The sequence below is a fragment of the Elaeis guineensis genome, chromosome 10 (genome assembly GCF_000442705.2).
Source record: "Elaeis guineensis isolate ETL-2024a chromosome 10, EG11, whole genome shotgun sequence".
In the NCBI taxonomy this organism is placed as follows: domain Eukaryota; kingdom Viridiplantae; phylum Streptophyta; class Magnoliopsida; order Arecales; family Arecaceae; genus Elaeis; species Elaeis guineensis.
Window position 1 is genome coordinate 6022125 of NC_026002.2, and position 21870 is coordinate 6043994.

The 21870-nt window shown below is 38.9% G+C and overlaps 3 protein-coding genes across 3 annotated transcripts; 2 read left to right on the top strand and 1 right to left on the bottom strand.

Moving 5' to 3' along the window:
* The first annotated feature begins 6620 nt into the window (after window positions 1–6620).
* Window positions 6621–10549, top strand: LOC105053470 (IQ domain-containing protein IQM2). Its single transcript, XM_010934632.4, is given in 12 exon segments — window positions 6621–6778; window positions 7531–7916; window positions 7918–8090; window positions 8175–8289; window positions 8410–8475; window positions 8565–8610; window positions 8613–8652; window positions 8782–8872; window positions 8969–9115; window positions 9200–9292; window positions 9367–9468; window positions 9613–10549. Coding segments are annotated over 11 exon segments (1890 nt in total). The 5' UTR covers window positions 6621–6778; window positions 7531–7622; the 3' UTR covers window positions 10336–10549.
* A 1506-nt stretch (window positions 10550–12055) lies between these two features.
* On the top strand, window positions 12056–14033 carry LOC105037530 (pentatricopeptide repeat-containing protein At5g27110). The gene has a single exon (XM_010913184.4). The coding sequence runs from the start codon at window positions 12347–12349 to the stop codon at window positions 13706–13708; it is 1362 nt and encodes a 453-aa protein (XP_010911486.1). The 5' UTR covers window positions 12056–12346; the 3' UTR covers window positions 13709–14033.
* A 1498-nt stretch (window positions 14034–15531) lies between these two features.
* LOC109505374 (small ribosomal subunit protein eS28) lies at window positions 15532–21870 on the bottom strand. The gene is made up of 2 exons (XM_073244234.1): window positions 21737–21870; window positions 15532–16014 (listed from the first exon to the last, which is right to left on the bottom strand). Exon 2 carries the CDS (start codon window positions 16011–16013, stop codon window positions 15816–15818), a length of 198 nt encoding a protein of 65 aa, XP_073100335.1. The 5' UTR covers window position 16014; window positions 21737–21870; the 3' UTR covers window positions 15532–15815.

Sequence of the window (21870 nt, forward strand, 5' to 3'; positions counted from 1 at the left end):
ACAGAGTCAAGGAAAGTCAACACATTTCTCACATTGCTGCTCATGTTTTACACTACCACTTCCCCTTTTCTTCTCTGGAATTGACTAACTTCATGTCTTCCATACGCACATGGCTTTGAAAATTGGGATTAGCATGCAAGTTCTCACTCGTTTTCCCATGGACTACCAAGTTGTTATTATAAAAGAAATTAAACCCCCCCAAAAAAAAACTTGAGAAGTGTGTCTATATAGTCTCTCCCCCAACTCCATCATCTTGGATAGATTCCTATGATTTTAATGGAATTATTTTTGACAGTCAACTCATTTACTCGAGAGTACTTGACGAACCACTTCTTCTACAAGCGTGATGAGGTCTCCGCTGGAATAGACTGGGGAAGGAAGGTGAGGACGACTGAGTCAAACAGCGATTCATCTTCTTTCACGGCGTCAACCATTGGATTGATCTCAAAATATTTTTAAATTATTTTAGTCATCCAACAATAAATACGTGCCAAGGATGTTGAATCCTTCTTTCACGTGAAAGAGACAAACCCCATCCCTAAGTCTACACTCGCGCGCGGGCCGTGTACGTGTACTTTATCTCTCCGCTTCCTTGTCATAATAAATGACAATTTATTTGACGTCCCATGTCAAACCGGAGTCTCACGTGAGCCATGACATCAGTCACCGGTCGGTCCAGAAAATTTTGGCCTTGGTTGTGAAATGGACCCGGCTTAATTTAAGTCTGCCAGTGCTCCTATAATATTACAGACATTGAGCTTTGGAGGATGCTCGCTCACGCCACATTACGATGTTGAAACCAAGTCCTAGCTAGGCCTCCATAGTGTATCGCAGCTCGGCCTCTAGCACAACTACCACATTTCTATTTTTTATCGAACCATTTACACGTACCACCAGAAAGATGTCGAGACGTATAACATTTCAGTGCCTGATAAATAGCATATATAATGTTTCCATGACACTCACCTACCTCTTTGTATTGCATCGACCTTTATCTGGCATTTCATAGAATAGGAAATGAAGCAGGGAATGAAGATTCTTGTGTCATAAAATCTCTCTGCACTACTGAAATAACGGGATTGGTATGACTTGAGCGACCGGGGTAATTCAAGAGGTGCAATTTAAATCTACCGCATGCATGGAAGGAATAGATCAACTTTTCGTGAGAGGTAGGGTTTGTAACACAATGCAAAGTGTTGCTATGTACTGCTTCCAAGATGCCATTGAGGTCGGCAGGCTTGAGCTCGATGGACTTTGATCTTGCACGAAGAGAAGGCAAGACATACAAAAAAAATCTTTCGATCGGAGTCGTGTCCAGCGAAGATTTTCGGATGCTCAAATTAGATGAAGGACAGAGAATAGTGAAAGAAAGAAGAGACTATTTTCATGATACGTGGTAGTTGGATCCACGAGAATCTTGCTTCATGTGGTGAACATAGTTGAGATGAGCCGTCTACCAGTCATTTTAGATATGTTATAACTCGTGTGTAACTACCATCAAAAATCTCGAATGGGCATGATAAAGAACCGATTCTTGTGCCATGCTGCATGGCTGGCAGTGGAAGAAAATTTTATGCTAACATGGTCGAGCTCCTAGAGAATTTCATGTGGTTTTAATATTAATTCATTTAAACCAACTGAAAGAAAATTTAAAAGTTTATTGTCTGGATACATAGATATATACTACTAATCTTTAATTTGGTGGGGAAGTATAATTGTAGTTTTGGTTGGAAAATGGCTTAGGGGTTAAGCTATACGTGATGTTTGGATTTGATAGGTGACCAAAGGAAAAGAATTATTCTGATGACAAATGAATGGCTTGGCATTGTTTACCTCCAAGAAAGCATTCGGCTACTAGATGGTGAATTTTATAGACGACCGTGATCTTAGTACGTACAGATAAATCAAAGCCTACGTAGGTTTCCAAATGAAACAAGTCGCTGAAGGGTCTTAGTTGAATGAGTCTTGTTAAGACTGACTGATTCCTGCTCATGTAATTTGGTTGTTTGATGTAGATGGCTCAGCGTATGGAAATTGTTGGGAAAAGACAATTGAATTTGTTCCAAAGATAGCATCGGACTGCTTTCAAGGCTGGTAAAGTCAGGGCGGTCAACCAATTCATTTTGTCACTTTAATAATGACAGTCTAACTTTTTGACCCAAGCTTCGTCCAGTATAATCTCTGACTGTAAAGTCCTTGATTTTGATTTAGGTTTACTTCCCCAATTCTACTAACTTTGCAGTAAAGTTAGTGCCGCGAATTATCTAATATAATAAAGATAACCGGAGAGAAATGAAAACTGATATATAGAGGCTAATCCTTGATTTAAAAATCATTTTTTCAAGCTTTGATATTACTTGCAAATTTTTGTCCATGTCTATCCATATGCTTTGCTATATTATATAATGCCACCATTGCATGGTAAGAAGATATTTGTTTTTTTAAGAAAAAAAACTAGGTGGTGCTTGGTAATCTATTAGGAAAGGAAAAAAATTCTTCAACACACTTCAACTTGAATATATATATATATATATATATATATATATATTATAAAAATTTAGTGTAGGAGCAAAATGATAATTTTAAAATTTTTTCAAAATTACTATTTTACAGCGAAATTATTAATTAATCTTATTAATTAATACTAATTAACCCTACACTAGGATCTAAATATGATACAACAGCATGCATTTAAATTTGAAATTCAAATTTGAATCAGTAAACCTTTTACAGTACTGTGTTCAGAACACATCACCTTTTGCGGGTAGTCGATCACCGCAATCTGATCACCATCGGGGAGCTCTGATCGTCACATCGCAGCCACACAAATGTCTGACCTCTGCGGATCGTCCACACGAAGCTCCCGTCTGATCAGCTCCTCACGAATGCTAATTCGTGATTTCACCCTTTTGATGGCAGATATTGATCAAACTTCTTCGATCAATGTGTGCCGACTCCTCGGATGCTCCAGATCATTTGCATGGTTGCTTGAGAGGCTGATGGATCTCTCCCTGAAATTTGATGGACTCACGACACTCGTGGCACACCAATCTCACTTCCCAAACCCTAGGTTAAAACCCTCGGGTACACACTAGAAACCCTGCGCTCAATTTTCTTTCTTTGCTTTCTTTTTCTCTCGGAAGGTTTTGGACCTTCACCTTGCGCACAAACTTTCCTCACGCCCCAAAGTTTCTCTCCTAAAATTTCTACGCACGTCCCACCTTTCTCCTCTTTTTAAAACAACATCGAACGTGTCTTATCCGCGTGAGAGGATAAAGATAAGTGGTTGCACATTTGAATTCAAATCAAATTTGAATTCAAATGCAAAACCAACTCATCCCTATCCACTTGTGCGTGAGAAGAGAAGGGGCGTGAGTTAATTTGTGCATGGAGAGTTTACACGAGAAACATTTTCTCGTGTAAAATATGGGGCGCACAAGATAAGACCATGGCGCATGGATTAGTTGGTTGCTCGTTCAAATTCAAACTTTTTTTTGAATTTGAATGGCCAACCAACATATTTTTATCCAGATATTTGGCGCACAAGGGTGGGCGTGGGATGGCTTCTGCGTGGAGAAAATTCACGAGAAGTTGCTTCTCGTGAATTTAAATATGCACAGAAGAAGTGAGGTGGCGCAGGGAGAAAAGTCAAGGTGGTTTGAACCTAATTGAGCCAACCTAATCTAAATAGGTTAAGCACAATTAGAATAAATTAAATCCAACTTAATTAGGCTTAATTAGGCTCAATAAAATCTTAATCAAATCAGAAATTAACTAAACCTAACCCCTGATCAAATCAGAGACTAAACCACCTTAGCGATTAGGTCAACATTTAACCTAATCGGGTCAATCCAAACTGAATCCAATTCAATTGGACTTGATCCAAAAATAATTACTCAATCAAATTGAGTTAATTAACGATCAAATTACTAATTAAACCTCTCATAAATATTGAGTCCAAATTCGATGGGCAATCAGGCATCAGAGACCATCGATATGAAACCCTGATCAAAGAGTTCAAATTTCAAATTCAAAATTTAAAATTCAAAATTTTGACTCCGGTACCCAAAATGTGTGGAACTCATGATCAGAGAATCCTAATTCTCAATCATAGAGTCCCAGACATATAAGACTCATAATCAGCCATCTGATCAGAAAGGAACCACTAATGTGTGTGACCCCGCAGGTTCGAACCTAAGCCGGTAGCACAGGAACCAATTCCTGTACTAATCGAAGTGACCATCTAGCAATGGTACCCGACGATCGGATAGGTCGAATAATCGCAATCGCAACATTCAGAACCTACGTGAATATGGTTACCGTATAATTCATCCCTTTTGACCCCTGTGTTTAGGACGACTCAGGGTTAAACTGTCAACCCTGATGATATCATCCGAATCGTGCTCAACTCAATTAGTCCTGTGACTCCTCACTAGGACTACCCTGGTCAAGGTTTTGCTAAATTGAAACACGACTGTACACAGCTCCTAAACTGGAGTGGTCAATCCCATCTTGACACACGCACCGACAAGTCAAGTACTTGACTACACCCAGCAGCCTTCCGTCATTGAATTAGAAATTCAGGTAGTCCAGTGCCTAAGTGCAGTGAGTTGCTTGCAAGTCACCGTGGCGGTCTCAGGTCGGAGGGACATTTATACCCATATCCCATCGGAGCAAATCTTGACAGCAGAAATAGCTCCGGAGTTGGTCACGTTCAGTGTAGATGTACCATTACATCTCACCTGTATGCCATACCAGTGTCTCCACACTCTTTGGTTATGAGGACAACCAACCCATATGGCACACAACGACCTATGCTCGATAAACGTTGTCGTCCTTGGTAACAACGTATCATTTGGTCGCGAACATGTTTAAGGACTAAGCGACAAATCCTCCTTTGTCGAGTCTAAATAGTCCTAAGGACTTCACCACAACACAGGAGTTCATTAGAAGATGAAACATCTGTGATGAAAAAATACCAAAATAACTTTTATTTATTTGTAATTCATGTACTAATACAAAAGGAGTACAACTATCAACAGGCTGACGATTGACTTTGAGACATTATTCTCAACAATATATATATATATATATAGAAAATGGGGTTCTAAGCCTTCCATTTCTACAAAAGATAATTAAAACACTATACATGTATCCTCTATACATAATCATAACTAGTGGACATCAGTATGAAAAAAATAAAATCCCTCCAGTGCTGATTTCAACTTCAACATCAATTTTGCTTTGCGTCATGTCAACTAATTTCTCTTGGCTCGAAAACTAAAATCCTTCTCGGAGTAGCCAAAGTAGACCATTAAATATAGCTTTATTTAATTTTAGTACTATGAGTACTCCACCATGTTACAATGCGGCAGTTGGATATATAAATTATCAAAGGCCAAAGGTCTATAATGAATGCAACAAATTCTAGCAAAATGCTTCATTTTAAATATAAACAAAATATTAAAATTATCTAGTATATATGATCTAATGATGCAAAATTTTCATTTACTTTTGATGCAGTTCAAAATGTTCTCTCAATTCCTTTGAAAAAAATATCATGCCTTCAATCATTAATGGCTCTTACTTAAAACAATAGTCAAATTTGACCGACCCTCTTACTTAATATAGCAGATCTTGAAATAGATTGCTTCCTCTCGATCCTAATTTCTAGCTAGTTTAGGCTTGAAAACTCACAAAACTGAGTGGTTTTGCCACTTTCTACCAACCTTCTAGATGATCTTGTTTATCACTAATTTATCTCGATCCAGCTTATTTGCATATATTCCTCGTTGTGGTTTGTTTTATTTTATTCATGCTCTTCACTATTTTCTCTCTTTCTATGCCAGCCCATGCACTATGAACTATCCCATTCAATTGTCTCTGTAGTTACCTAACCTTGACAAATCTCATCAAATCCATATAATAAGCTAACGTTTTATTTTTAAGAGAAAATTAATGTTCTTCTACTTTTGCTAACATTTTTGGATTTTTGGGAGTTTTTAACATTCCTCCTCTTCTTCAAGAAATTTTAGACCTAAATATATGATATAATTAACCATCACATGGAATCTTATGAGCTTAAATAAGTAGAGATAGACAGCATGATCATATTAAATCGTTTAACTAACTTAAGAACCAAATTGAGGAGAAGTTCCAGCAACTTTCCTTTTATATATATATATATATATATATATATATATATTTAATTTCAGATAAATGTTAGAACAGAAAGTCAACTTCTTATTAAATCCCTCTGCTAATATTTTATACATGGATTCTCACCGTATCATTTTAATTTCTTCCCTCGTGACTGAGAAGAACAGCTCATCCTTCCCACCATGTATTAGCTATAAGTGGAACATCTCCAGAAAGGTCTTGCAATTTTCATCCTTTCAACTTCTTCAAATTTTTTTTTTATTTATTATTTTTATTTTTATATGTTTTGTTTTCCCTCCCTCCCTCGTTTTCTTGAGGAATCCGTGTGAGGAAAACCGGAAACAGCATGGGAAAACTCAAGAACACGTGGTTGGAAACTAGGGACCGCTGAAACCGTCCTCTGGCACTCCTCACCCTCCTATTTAAACGGACCACCCCGGTTTAGCCACGGCCAACCCTCCCCTCTCCCTCTGTTCCCTTATTTTTAGACAAAGAAACCACCCAGTTCTTTCTCCGGCCCCGAACAATTCATACCATCGCTCTCTTAGTCTCCTCCTCGTCCTCTCTCTCTCTCTCTGTGCCTGGCTCTGAGGTGATCCTGAAGGAAAGGGAGGCAAAGGTGTGGTGTTCAAGATCTCTGTCTTTGAATTTTGAAACCTTTTTTTTTTTTTTTTTGTCGGTCCCTCTCTTTTCTTTTTATTTGAGCATGTTTTCAGTTGGATTATGTGCGGGCATTTGGTGCTTTTTGTTGTTCCATAATTGTGAAAAGAGATTCTTTTTTGTGTTCTATTCTTTTTGTTTGTCGATTTCAGTTATTTTTGCTAAATGTGGCTGGTCGGATCTCATTTACGATTCCTAGCGTGAAAATGGAAACCGTTGCATGCATGTGATTTTTGTATTTTGGTCGAATGGGATTGGGGGTTGCATAGTTTTAAATGGAAACAGGTCTTGTCTTTACTCTGATTTTTATTTTGCTCCACTAGAAGATCAGGATGGTCTTATTGGTCTCGTATAGCCCTAATTTATATGCCTTCATGCCAAGATTTCTCTTTCTTTGAAGGTGTTCATGAGAGGGATAAACAAGATAATGATTAAATGATGTTCTATTCTTCAAAGCCACCATACATATATATATATATATATATGAGTTTTCACAATACTTGTACCTTTATCCTCTTCCTTCTTGGCTTTTATTCAAGTTTTCAGAGGTTGCTAATTACATGAGTTTCTATTTGGCTAAGTTGATGCTTTCTTTTATTTTCTTAAATCTAGCTCCCCCAAGCGTAACAAATTTTGGTGTTTATTTATTTTCTTGATATTTGTTGGAGTGAATCTAAGTAAATTTGAATTGTCCCAATCTTCTCTTTACAGGAGGAGGAGATCTATAACTGTTCTGGAAGCTTGTTCATTGTCCTGCCATTTCTAATATAGAAGGTTCAGAAACAATCCGTTTGCATTCCACCATGGGGATATCATTTTCATGCCCTGGAGCTGATTATGCTGCTTTGGACGAGTCATTTGAAGCTCTGTTCATGAGATCTCTTAGTTTTCCTGACAATGTGAGATCAACCTTAAGATCGGTCAGCTTCAACGGCCGAGACTCTGATCCTGCAATCCTCGAGGCTTATGGATCTGGGAAGTTAGCTTTTGATGGATCCCTGAGCTTTGATAGAAAAGAAAGGGATCGCTTTCACATGGAAACAAAGTTCTCAATAAAAAGTCCCACCTCTGAGAAGAAAATGGCAAAAGCTCGGGGTCGATTCTAAAAAGTCGAGGTTCGGTCCTTTACAGCAACAGGCCCCGGAATCACCAGTGATTATTGGTGCAGACAGCCCAAAACATGAAGCTGCGGTGAAGCTGCAGAAGGTCTACAAAAGCTTTCGGACAAGAAGACAGCTTGCTGATTGCGCTGTCGTCATAGAGCAGCATTGGTATGGCCGGTTCTAATAGATCAAATTATAGCCCCTCTTTAGTGCTATTCTTTTTAAGCTCCTAATCTACTCTGCTTGCTTTAGGTGGAAATTGTTAGATTTTGCATTGCTTAAGCGGAGTTCGGTCTCTTTCTTTGATATTGAGAAACCAGAATCAGCCATTTCTCGGTGGTCGAGGGCAAGAACCAGGGCAGCCAAGGTACTTTGTGATGAAACAAATATATATATATATATATATATATATATAGTGAGTCATGTTATGGGCCTCTTTTCCAAGTTATGCTTACCGAACTCAAGCTTTCATATTCATAAATCACAGGTTGGTAAAGGCTTATCGAAGAATGGGAAAGCTCAGAAACTCGCATTGCAGCATTGGCTTGAGGCGGTAGGCCCGGCAAAAACCCAAATCTCTCTTCCGTCCGTTGGTTAAATTGGCATGTGCAGCATATGAAATTGTTTCCATTCTGTTAATAGATTGACCCTCGGCATCGCTATGGTCACAATCTCCACTTCTACTATGATGTTGGCTCCGCTGCGAGAGCAGGCAACCTTTCTTCTACTGGTAGGCTTGTGAAAATCCTCTTTCACGACACTAATAATAATAATCCATGCAAGTGCCTCATACAAATTACGAGATTAAAAGTTGCAATGCATGCCTCATGAAAAAACCACCTCTTTTTTGAATAATCAGGCTGGATGTGGGGGATGGGAAGGAGGTCAATCTTGAAGAACATTGCCCTCGGTCAAAGCTTCAACAGCAGTGCATCAAATATCTTGGCCCTGTAAGCCAGCCTTTTATTATCATAACAAACTTCATGCAAAAAGCGGTTATTTGGACCGGTTCAACATAGAGCTGATCATATTCTCTCATCATGCAGAAAGAAAGGGAGGCCTATGAAGTAATAGTTGAAGATGGGAAGTTCATGTACAAGAGAAGCAGGGAAATCCTAGACACGTCCGAGGGCCCCAAAGATGCCAAGTGGATCTTTGTTCTGAGCACATTAAAGAGTTTATATGTTGGTCAGGTAAATTTACATGTCTCAGAAAACTATAAAGCAGTATCTTTTTCTTATGTCAACCAGCCTGATGTCATTCGTTTACGATTGCAGAAGCAAAAAGGTAAATTTCAGCACTCGAGTTTTCTTGCCGGAGGAGCTACATCTGCTGCTGGGAGATTAGTTGTAGAAAACGGAATTCTGAAGGTAAGAGATTGATGATACGCATCATTTATAAAGAACTCTGCATGTAATGTGGTTTGCTGATCCGATCTTGGCAGGCTGTGTGGCCTCATAGTGGGCACTACCGCCCGACCCAGGAGAACTTTCAGGAGTTCATGAACTATCTCAAGGAAAACAATGTGGATCTTAATGATGTTAAGGTTAGGATGTTACAATGTTCAGATATACGATCCTCAAAACCTTGCTGCTTCAACCTTAGTGATGACTTGACTTAATTGTTCTAGCGATCCAAAAGAATGAATGCAAATGACTGATTTGAATTATTCTGTTTCCGTCGTACACAGTCAAGTCCGACTGAAGGAGATGATGAGTTCCTGATCAGACTTCGAAGCAACCGCTCGCTAAAGTTGGCTGAGAAACATATTTGTGCCAACCCCGAAGCTTCGGAACAGTCGTCTCGTGGCTCTGATGGAACGACAAGCAAAGCTGCAGCAACAGAGAGTCTCGATTTATCCAAGGGATCCAGAGGATTGGGTGCGATAAGTTCCCTGGCTGAGTTCCGATTTGGGGCAGACAAAAAATCACTCATTTTGGATCTGTACCACAAGCTCCAGAAGCAGATAATGTTCAGGGACCCAGAAGAGAGCGAAGAAGAATCTGACGAGGAAGTAAAGTACACCACGGGACAGAATGCATGCGGAGATGGCAAAGCAGTTGAAGATTCATCTGCTTCCGAACAAGAGTACATATTCCTCAAACAAAATCTATTTGCGGAGGAGCAAGGGGAAGATGAAGATGCTTCCATACCACAAGAACTGATTCTTCGGAGGATTAACTCGAAGAAAGGAATGAAGTCTTATCAGTTGGGAAAGCAGCTATCCTGCAAGTGGACCACAGGTGCCGGACCTCGGATTGGCTGGGTGAGGGACTATCCATCAGAGCTTCAGTTCCGTGCTTTAGAACAAGTGAACTTGTCTCCTAGAGGTGCTGGGCCATCAAGATTTGCTTCACCTCGGAATACAACAGGTCAAAGTCCCAAATTGCCAGAAGCATCATCACCGAAATAGGAGTCGCAACAGCAACCGCAGAATCCTAGCAGTGATAGATCGAGAGAGGAAATTCTTTGAATTATTGTGTTTGTATATATACAGATGAGAGAATATTCAACTCCTTCGTTTTGTAGATTTGTAGAGGAATATGTTGTTCGAACCGTAATGAATTTTCGGTGGATCAACAGAAATCAACACTACCCAACATTGCTGGTTCGAGTTTCAGATAGCACACTGGTGGGTCCGCATCACACTCGCTGATTCCTATGTTGAACGTTCTCTGCTTCCCCGTTTCTTTGATAAGTTTAAAGTGAAGGTCAAGCTAAACAGAGCCTTGGTTAAATTTATGTCATCTGAGATCAGTTCATTCATTGTTTACAAAAAATGATCATCTTTCATGACATGGTCCATTGGATGGCGCTCGGCACAGCTCTCAAGGCACTCCGAAGGATAGTTTAAATGACTGAAGGGGATGAGGCTCTTAACTCTGAGAAGGAGCATTTTTCTGAAATATATAAAAAGTGGTGTAAAGCACTCTAGAGTGGGTTGAAACCACAGGCATTTTTGCTTTATATATACAGAAGATTTTATTATATATAATCACAGAGGTCAAATCTTTTCTTGCAAAACCTTTTTGCAGTGCACGTTACCAAAAAGAGTCTTCAGTTCTGTCGGTTCTTGTCGTAACCTAGAATCAACGTATAGACAAATTATGGAAAGATCAGCCCCAAATAGCAGCAAGAAATTTGTGTCAAGGCATTACCGCAGTAGCCTTGACCGATGACCGAGTATAAGCAAGAGCGTGGATGCAATCCTTTGAGAATTTGAACCATTTGAAACGTTTTCAAGCTAGAAATGCCATGAGTGCTATAATCTTTTGATACACTGGTGGAGAATTGGATGCCTATCTATCAAAGAGTGTGATAACAGAGGTTGTCATTTTGAGGAAAAAAATTGCGTGAAACACAATTAAATTCATTAAGACAATTGATGCCGGAACAAAACAGTCTCGCCCACAAAGTATGACAGCCACGAAATAAACAACCAACTTCTGAAAACAGTAATTTATGATGCAGTTTTTAAAGAGCAAGACGCCAATTTCTCCTCCTATTTATCAATATCAGCATGAACACAATCTTGAACTAGAAATGCAGATATCCTCAAACAGAACACATGCAGCATATGGCAACCCTGAATACATGGAGCGAAAAATGCTCCCATCAGAGATTATCATCAGAAATCAATGTCTTATGTCTAACATGTGTACTTATGGAGCACAAAACAGTCAAAGATTGCTACGGGTCATATAACATAGAGTTTGTTTGGCATTATTTTTAGTCTTTTTTTTTTTATCTTAACAATAAGCATAAAAACCGACACAAAAAATAAATCTTTGATAATATTATTTTTATTTTTATTTTTTAAAAATTATTTTATTATTTTTAAAAAATAAAAATAAAAAAAATATTTTTAATATTTTCAAAGAAAATACTCATATTATTTACCAATACCATAAACACCATTTTATTTTCATCACCATGCCTTCATGCTACTATTGTCTCCATCATCATTATTACATCATTATCACTATAATCACTACCACCACCGTTATATTCTACCTCCATTATCACTAATGCTATTATTGCTGTCGCCGCGCATCCAATATCATTTTATCATGCCAATGTCATTATTACTGTCACCTCACCTCTGCTACTTACCACCATCTTCTTCACTTCTTCCACCGCAACTACAACTACTATGGTGTCCAATATCATCTCCATATTTGTTTTTCAAAATAATTGACCAGTTTACAATTTTTGACTGCAGCCCTGTAAGAGTCTGGTGGAGAATCTTCCAGCACTCCACGCTATGAGAAAATAGTAGAAAGGAAGAAATCTCACTGCCAATTGCCAAGGCACAGCGTGGTCAAACTACAAGCAACTACTAAAGTCGCCCACAATCCATGTGAACGTGGAGCAAACTCCCAGCCCAGCCCTTCCTCATCTCCCTCCATCGGCTCACTCCTCCCATGGCCGCTGTGCTCGCCTCAAACCCACCTCAACCCCTCTCCAAAACCTCCTTCCCCCTCTCGTCCCCATCCTCGCCACGCCTCCCCTCCCACCTCCGTCGCTCCCAGCGCCGCCCCCACCCCGCCCTCCACTCGACCCCGCCCGCCGACTGGCCCTTGGAGCAGCGCCTCGAGGAGTCCCTCGCCGTGCTCGACCTCATGGACGCCCAGTCCATCACCCCGGACCCGGCCCTCCTCTCCGCCCTCCTCAACGCCTGCGCCGACGCCCGCAACCTCCGTCTCGGCCGCCTCGTCCACGACAGGGCCGCCCGTGCCGGCCTCCAAACCCACCCCGCCGTCGCCAATGGCCTCCTCCGCCTCTACTCCCGCTGTGGCCTCCTCGGCGCCGCCCGCCGCCTGTTCGATGAAATGCCCGAGCGGAACGTCGCCACTTGGACCACCGCCATCGCAATGTACCTCCATGCCGGCTTCCCCCATGATGCCATCCAACTATACTGCTCGATGACCGCCGCCGCCGCCAACACCGGAGTCCGGCCCAACGCCTTCACTTACACCATTGCTTTAAACTCGTGCGCTAGCATTGGAGATGTCGAGCTCGGCATCAAAATTCATGAGGAGATCAAAAAAGGTGGATGCGAAATGGATGAGTTTGTCATCGTGGCACTGATCGACATGTACGCAAAGTGTGGCCGTGTCGACCGTGCTCGTGAGGTGTTCGACAAAGCTCAAATCAAGACAGTCGAAGCTTGCACCGCGATGATCGAGGGGTACAATAGAAATGGCAAAGCCAAGGAAGCCATGGATGTCATCAGGAGGACATTGCAAAATGGGAGGAGGGATGGCGGGGTGGCTAGTAGGTTGGGGTTTGCAACGATGATCAGACCATGCGTGGCCGAAATGGCACTGAGACAGGGGCAGGAGATTCATGCCCACATTATCAAAATGGGGCATCAGCCGGGGTGGAAAACTCTAGGCGCACTGGTAGAATTGTATGAGAGGTGTGATAAGATGAATATCGCCTATCGAGTTTTCGACAACATGGGAGCGAAAGATTTATGCTTGTGGAGCAGAATGATGGTCGGGTTCGTGAGGAATGGGTTGTGTGAGGAAGCCTTGAAGCTTTACCTCAGGATGGCATGTTTAGATATTCGAATGGATACTTTTGTGGTTTTCCAGGCTATCAAGGCGTGTGTTGGGGTGTTGGGTTTGGAAGAAGGGAAGCAGATGCATGGCAGAGTCATCAAACTTGGTCACTTGTTGGAAGGTTCTGTGATTGGTGGTCTTGCTGAGCTTTATAGTGAATGCGGAGAGAAGGAAGAGGCTTACAAGCTACTGAACCAGAATAACATCTTGCACAGATAGGCTTGTTTGATGGAGATCTTGCAAGAGGTGCCGCATAATATTTTCTTCGCAAATGGTGGAGAGGATAGAGCTTCACCAGGCTAAAAAATCAAACTATTTGATGGCCTAATCGGAGGAGATGTATTGATTCTTGAATCTCTTGTTCAGCTTCAAACAAATTACGCACACCTATATTATGTGGTGACAAAAGATATTCTAGTTTGGTGGAGGAGCAAGGAAAATTCAGGATTATATGTAAATATTTGCTTTTTTTTCTTTTAAGCGTGTCATCTTACCTTAAACAGTTTCCAACATACATATTTTGTTGCTTAGATGTTCCTGCCAATTTCGTGATGGTTTTACCGAATACCGGAGTTGAAACCTTACCGTGGTGGGAAGGGCTATGAAGCACCTTTATTTTTTTAGTCCCTTCCTCACGAAACATTTCAATCAAAAAGTCCTTGACCTTATTCTTGCAGCTAACTTTCTCAGCCAATTACTGCAAAGGTGAGGGAACGTTAACCTGTCATGTGATGGACTCAGCTAAATAAGCAACTCTGTTTCATCGAACCTGACCCAATCTAAGAATTCTCCAGTTCACCGTATATTATCTTTGAACCATTATTTCATATGCTGCTTGCAATCTCTAAACGAAATGATGAAGGCATATTTGAACTAATATTAGTAGTAAAACCTTCTCTAATAAAGTCTTGCTATACTATACCTGAGTCATCCCACTTTAAGCAGGATAGGCAGCAAGGCAGTTAGAATAATGAACTCAAAATGGATAGTTCAGACTTTGGACTAAATGAATTATTAATACAAATAAATGGAACAATTACATGGAGAGTGACATCTAGCAGGAATGCACAAGCATCGATCTTAAATGATTGGAATACATAAAACAGGATGGAGAAGACATGGAGACCATTTGTTTCAAGAGCAGTTGGGTCCAGAAGTTGAGCATGGCCCCATTCGGGAAATTCAAGCGCTACGAGAGAACCTCAGCAGTCATTCGATCAACGGATAGCTCCGTCAGACATGCTTATGAAATACACTTAAGAAGACCAATAGATATCTTTAGAATAGATTCAACATGTCTGGCACAATTTTATGACCTCTATACAGTAACAGAAAACCATTGTTTTCAGAAATGAACTTTTGGTACTCTCGAGCAAGACGGAAGAACGACCAGAATGTAGATTCCGTCTAGAGATTTGAATATGAACATTAAATTAAAAAATAAAAGGCCTTGCTACATGTATAAACTCTTGGTTGAGGGAAGGCATCTGAATTTTGGTAGAAAAGTTAAATAGGGAATATTATCTAACCATTTAGTTTTCTTAGGAATATAAGAACCTGGAGGCAGCAGATGGAACTACAGTCAGGACTTGATGATCACAAGATTAAAGATGACAACCACCCTGACTCGAAGCACGACAATGTCAGTGTCAAAAAAAAAAAAGCAAAAATAAAACTTACAGAGCACAATTTCAGACAAAATACAATGTCTGAGAGAACAATGGACCGAGTCTATTACAAAATATCACTTTACTAGTCAATCAAAACTAGTCTCATTACAAAACAACATTCAATTTAATTTCAACATAATTAGTTGTTTCATATAAAATCAAATTTTAAAAAAATTTTGATACTTTTCTAAAAATGGACAGGCCAATTCAGGGTAAAGTATTTGCAGAACAATAAAAACCCTAAGGGGTTTAGATACCTTAACAATTTCAAGACTATCTCATTTCCATCATAAGAATGAAATGCAAATATCTACACAACATTAAAAAAAACATATTGAGACGATAAAATCTACTACTTGGCTCTATGCAATATATGTGTTAACCTTGTAAGAAAATAGTATATATAGCACATAGATCAGCAACAAGAAAGTCATTGGCAAGTGATGGACTTAGAAAAAGACAGTAAACTAAAATGAAACAGACAGCATTTCTTCACACTTAAGTCTTAGATATCCTTGTCTAACACATGACTTATAGACTCCTCATGGCAAACCTAATGTGAAGAACTACAGAACAATAAAACATGCTAAATGCAATCCATATGCAAAATTCTATGAAGCCTCATGCACAAAGGCAAGTTCAGACCAATAACATCATCAGCGCAGCCTCCTAGCTTCTCTTTCAGACTCAAGAAGGGTAAGGACATCGCCTTCCCTAACAGGGCCCTTCACATTACGCATGATTAGGCGGTTCTGGTCATCCAGAAATTTGACCCTAACCTGGGTCACTTGACCTCTTGACCCAGTTCGTCCCATAACCTTCACCACGACTGCAAGCTTCACTTGAGTATCCATCCTGCACATGCAGATAAGAACAAAAACATTCAGGTTAAGTCAATGCAATGAGGTTGGAAATCACTTAAAAGAAAGGAGAAAAAGCATTAAATGCTTCAATAAATCATTAGAGCAAGAATTCCTTGATCAACATCCTGAGGCTTCTGCTTGAGCCAAAGGATGCAGCACAGAGCATTGATAAAGACATCAAATAGATCAAATTAATGTCGAGTGATAAGGTAACGCCTGCACTCTTTCCGAATCGTACTGATACTATGAAACACACATCATCAATTAATTAGTGACTTTATGAGCATCTGATCATCTGCAATTAAGTTGTGCCAGTCCAGTTTACAGCATAAGAAATGCAGCTGATCATGAACCATCAAAAGATTGGCTAGCAATTTATAGATTCATGGCAAAAAGCATCATCTTGAGGATGGCATAAAGTAGATCCAGTTCTATGATTAATTTTTAGATAAGCATCTCCTTCTCCTTACCCAACATGAAGAGAAGATAGATAGTGATGCACAATGCAGACATCTGACACATATTGAATCGGTTCTCCTTCTCCTTACCCAACATGAAGAGGAGATAGATAGTGATGCACAATGGAGACATCTGACGCATTGAATCCATTCATGTCTAAGGCAGACTAAAGGAGCAAAGGGGATGACATTGGGCCTGAACGAAGGTCAGTTTTAGGAAGCAAATACAGATCAAGAAAAAAATCTGCCGATATCATCAAAATCTAGGCAGATTTCAAAAGGCTCGATATCAAGATCAATTAGAGATCCTATTCAATCAGGATGAAATTATTTCTACAACCACTTTCCACATTTGTATTAGATCATATCTATTAGATCATATCGTAGCAGATTAAGTAGAAGATTATTGTCGACAATTATTTTCTTTATTTGTGAAGTATCTTAACTTTTTAGTAGGAAATGAATGTGGATGCATTCATGGATCAGCCCAAGAGATCCTACAACTATAAATAGGATGCCTAGCCATTTGTAAAAACCATACTGAATTGAATGAAATTTTTAGTTCTCTTCTCAATTGTTCTGCAAGTTTGAGAGTTCTCTACGATTGCCTACTCCTCTTATTCTGCTACTCCACTGTTTAGGTAGATGTTCTTCCTCAAGGAAAGATCACCATGTGCACTATTTTTGGTACTAGAGTGATTCAGGTTCGTCTATGGTGTTTTACATCGGCATTGAAGTCATGGTTCTCATTGAAGCAGCCGCAACATCCCAGTGCCAAAGACTAATCCAAAAGACATAAAGATCCAACGGTTATGAGAACAAATAGTGCAATTAGAGGTGGCGTGTGATCATGCAATTGGTCATGATTGCTGCCCTATACGATCGGAATGGAAGGATGTACTATCAAATAGAACTTCCAAGCACCTCGTCAACCCTTTCTACCACTATGTTCTAAATCAAGGGCTGGTTTGCCTTCCTCTACTTGATGAGTTTGGCAAGACAATCCATGTTTACTGAGTTTTACGAGAAGCTAAATCCAAAAGACGTCCCCGACTAGATCACCAACGTTGAGAGGCCTATGAAAGGCCCTGAAATTATGAGGCTATGCATCTATCTAGTAAGAGATTATCCAGCACTCTAGAGCGAGTATTGGAAAAATGAAGATCACTTATTGCCCAAAGATGAAGAACATCTATGCTGCCACTTCCTTCAAGTGGATCTCTTTCGCTCTATTAATATGAATCTTAGACAACATGAAAGGAGCATCACCGACTACATGGACGAGTTTTTCAAAATCTCCACTATAGCTTGCTCGTATAAGGCAAAGGAATTGTGTAGCCCATTATCTCAATGGCTATCATGTTTCGATCAATGATGAGATTGATGAATGATGCCTATCACAAGGCATTACATGCTGAAAGGAAATTGAGGGCTCAAACCCTTTCTTGTCTCTCCGTACAAAAAAGGGTCATGAGATAATTATCTCCAAATATTGTATTATTATTTCTCAATTGGTAATACTTGCATTGACAGCATGTGATGTCATGTAACACCTATAGATGTTTGTCACATATTATCAGGTCATCCTTGGCAATATGATCAAGAGACCATGCATAATGAAAGGAGCAACACTTATACCTTTAACAAAGATAGAGTAAAGATTATTCTCAGACCCAGAAGAACAGAACAACTTCCAAGAGAAGAAAAACATATCATTATTCAGTACCAAGGGCTTCCTTAAAGATGACAAGAATTCAAGCTTTCACCTGAAGGACAAATTCTCTCCAGCCTGGGAGTATGATGCATATCGTTTTGTAGAGTTAATTCAGATTATGAAAATAAATCTTGGAAATATGATCAAAGAAGGCTGATATCATCAAATGTAGGCAGATTTAAAAAATCAAGATAAATTAAAGACCCTATCCAATTATGAGGCGATTATTTTGCAATCACTTTCCATATTTATAGTAAATCACATCTTAGCAGATTATATGGAAGATTCTCTTCTACAATTATTTTCTTTATTTCTAAAATCTCTTAGCTTTTCAGCAAGAAATGAATGCTACATTCACAGGTAGATTCAAGGGATCCACCGACTATAGATAGAGATGCTAGCCATCATAAAAAGAGCATCTTCAATTGAATGAAATTTCCAATTTTCTTCTTCAATGTTGTATGAGTATTACAGTCCTTTATTGTTGCTTCTTCCTCCTATCTTGCTGTTCCATTATTAGGTAGATCTTCTTCCTCTAGAAGAACGATCACCATGTGCACTAGATAGCCAACCCTCCATAGCCTGATGCAAGCCAGTATATGATGGTCACTGGATAGCTTTTAAGCCATATCAAACATGAAGGCAAGAATTTAAGGTCAGCCATAAACCCCCTCTCTTCCCCTTCTTTTTCTACATATAACTCCATCAGTTTACTTAGTTCTATCCTATTAGGAAGCACCTAATTTAAGTAATAGAGGAAGCTAGACAAGAAAAGCTCTTCAATCTCTCAAGTTGAGCTATATTATTCTTTGGTCTTTGTCATTCTATTTACACTCTTTCACTGTTTTGATCTTCTTTTAATCTTCTACATAACATGATTCAACTGTTTGTTGGAATGCCTCCTACATATGTTCATGGCTTTTCTGTAGTCAGATCCCAATTTTCTAATCCTCTTTTGGTCCCTGGTATTAGTTAAGCATCATGATACATCATGAAAACATAAAGTTGTATCAAATATGAAGTCAGGAATCATTAATACTGAAATCAATGGGTGAAAACCAGGAAAACTATAGACATGTGCAGCACCCAGTTAGCATGAACTATATCTATATCTACCTTTTCTGTATGCAGGATATCTATAGCTTCAACAATTACTATTGTTCACGATTATCAATGCCATTATTTGTAATAAGCTATTAGAATATGCACAAACACAAGCAAAAATCTAAATTCCAATCAATTTGGAATCAATTTCTTAGAATAGGTTTCATGTTATGAATGTGGCTAAGACCTATGCCAAATCTGACATCAAGCTTCCTAAATGAAAAATTCCTAACTGGATCTGTTGGATGGGAGGGCTACTTAACATAAATTATGTGTGATCCTGCTATTGAATTTCATAAATTCCAATAAATACAGATGATGCAACCAGCCGCTAGGTAAGACAGAGAGCCTGGTTGAGCCTATTATGGACCCTAAATTGGCTGGAAGTTACAGATAGCAGCCTTCTATTTGCTTTTTACAGAAAACAATCCTCTTAAGGCAATATTTTCATTTGTAGATACTTTTGTTTAAGGGAAACCAGAAGATATAGCTAAGCACATACAGACTGGTTTAGTTCATATGATATGGCATTTATCATGTTTAGGATAATAATTATTACAAGTATTTATTCTTTAAAAAATTGTTACCTAAGATTGATTTAATTGGGTCCTTCTTAATCTTATAAACTTGGGGAATGATCCTATGTACTAAAAAAAAAATTGGACTTGAATTCTTTTATGAGAAAAAAAAGAAAGAGAGAGTTCAGTCTCATTTCTATTCCCATTCTCTACTACTAAATTCTTTCCACTCATTTTCATTTCAGCCTCGGCTACTTCTTCCCTGTATTCATCTGCAATAGATCTAGGCCAATATCTGATCATATCTGATCCATTGCATTACAGAGACCAGCCAAAGAAACCCAATATCCCCTTTCTTAATCCCTATTTAGGTACAATCTTTATAATATTAAATCCTCACCCTAGTTTTTCATCATCACTTCATTGAATTCATTTCCGTGCTTTACTTGACATCTGAATACGGGATTTAACCACAAAGCCCTGGATGTTGTCTTTTTAACCTTTCCACTCTTCAGTCAACAACCATGATAGATCATACCAATTATTGTTCTTGACCATCAGGAACATAAAGTTCATCAATATACCTAGATGTTTTCACTTTATTCTTGGTTATGTTCCATTGTGAAAACAGAAAGCTTAACAGTGCTTCTACCATGAAGTTTTGCAAGAGTTTTAGTTTCCTTTGTAATATTCATATGTCTAATCTTAAGGGGTCACATTAGGTGATATGGTTATAGTTTGAACATCATGTTAGCAATACTTTACTATATAATTAAGACTGATACCAAGAAAAGGGTTGTACTAACAGAAAAGTTGCACTTCTTCCTCTTTATAGCCTACCACACAGCAGTAGCAGTACTTTAAATATCACCAATGTTACATTAGCAATAAACATAGCCAAACTTGCACATATGTTTTGAAACGGTCCATCTAAATTGAAAGACACCAAGAAATTAGTTGCATTTTAAAAAAACTATAAATGTATAATATGTTTAGCGAATCAGGTATCATTTATCAAAAATGTGACCATTCTCACAGATATCATTTGTCATGCCCTGAAAATATCTTTGGTATCATGCCACAGAACAGCTAATAATAATTTGATTACCATCAACAATGCATATACAATATTTTGCTACTGCAAGTAACAGAAGTTTAAAGTTAAATAGCTCATAATAACAAATCTCATGGCAACCTCCACATAAAGCAATATTGCATTCCGTCCAGTGAATGTGTTATCCAGTCGTCCAAAGCCAAAAATGATGATAATTTAGGATCCTCTCCAAGAAATCATTTTTATAACAAAGCACAAGTTATGGCTAAATCCATCCTCCTGAATTCAATTTATATTTTTCTTCTTAAATGCCAACTTAAATATTACAATAATTTACAATCCTTCTATAGTAGAACATTTTCAGCACTGACACCATATCCCATTTTCTTGAATTCTGTTTTTCGTAAAAATAATATTTTTCTTGAATTCAAAAGTAATATTTGGATATGGTATTCTTTCTCCTAACCATCCCCTACCCGCCTAAACCAAGAAATAAAAGAAAAGAATTCATACAATCAGGAAATGCAGTTCCTCATAAGATGGAAGTTCACGACGCAAAAAAGCTGAAAAGCATTTTTCTCTTGGACATGGTATGAGAAAATCACAACATTCTGTGAAAAGCGGAACATATTTTACGTTAATTCTCCAATTTTTTCTCAACATCACCAATTAACTTTCCGCAAAACATGATTAAAGAAGGGATAAAGTTCCACAAAAAAAAAAAAAAAAAAAGATCGAGAATCCCATCATACTTACAAAACTACAGCAAAATTACTCCGAGAAAATCGAGCAAATAAGCTTGACTGAGTATACAACAATGAAGAAAATCCACGATGTTTTGAAGAACGAATAGCGAAGGAGAATACCTAAATCAGAGCGGGGAAATAATCCGGGCCTGAGAAAAGATCAAAACGCGTCGTTAATCGGTGATCCAAGAACAGGAGAAGAGGGTTTGAGAGGAAGAGTGACGGCGAGCGGATCGGAACCCGAAGAACCCCAG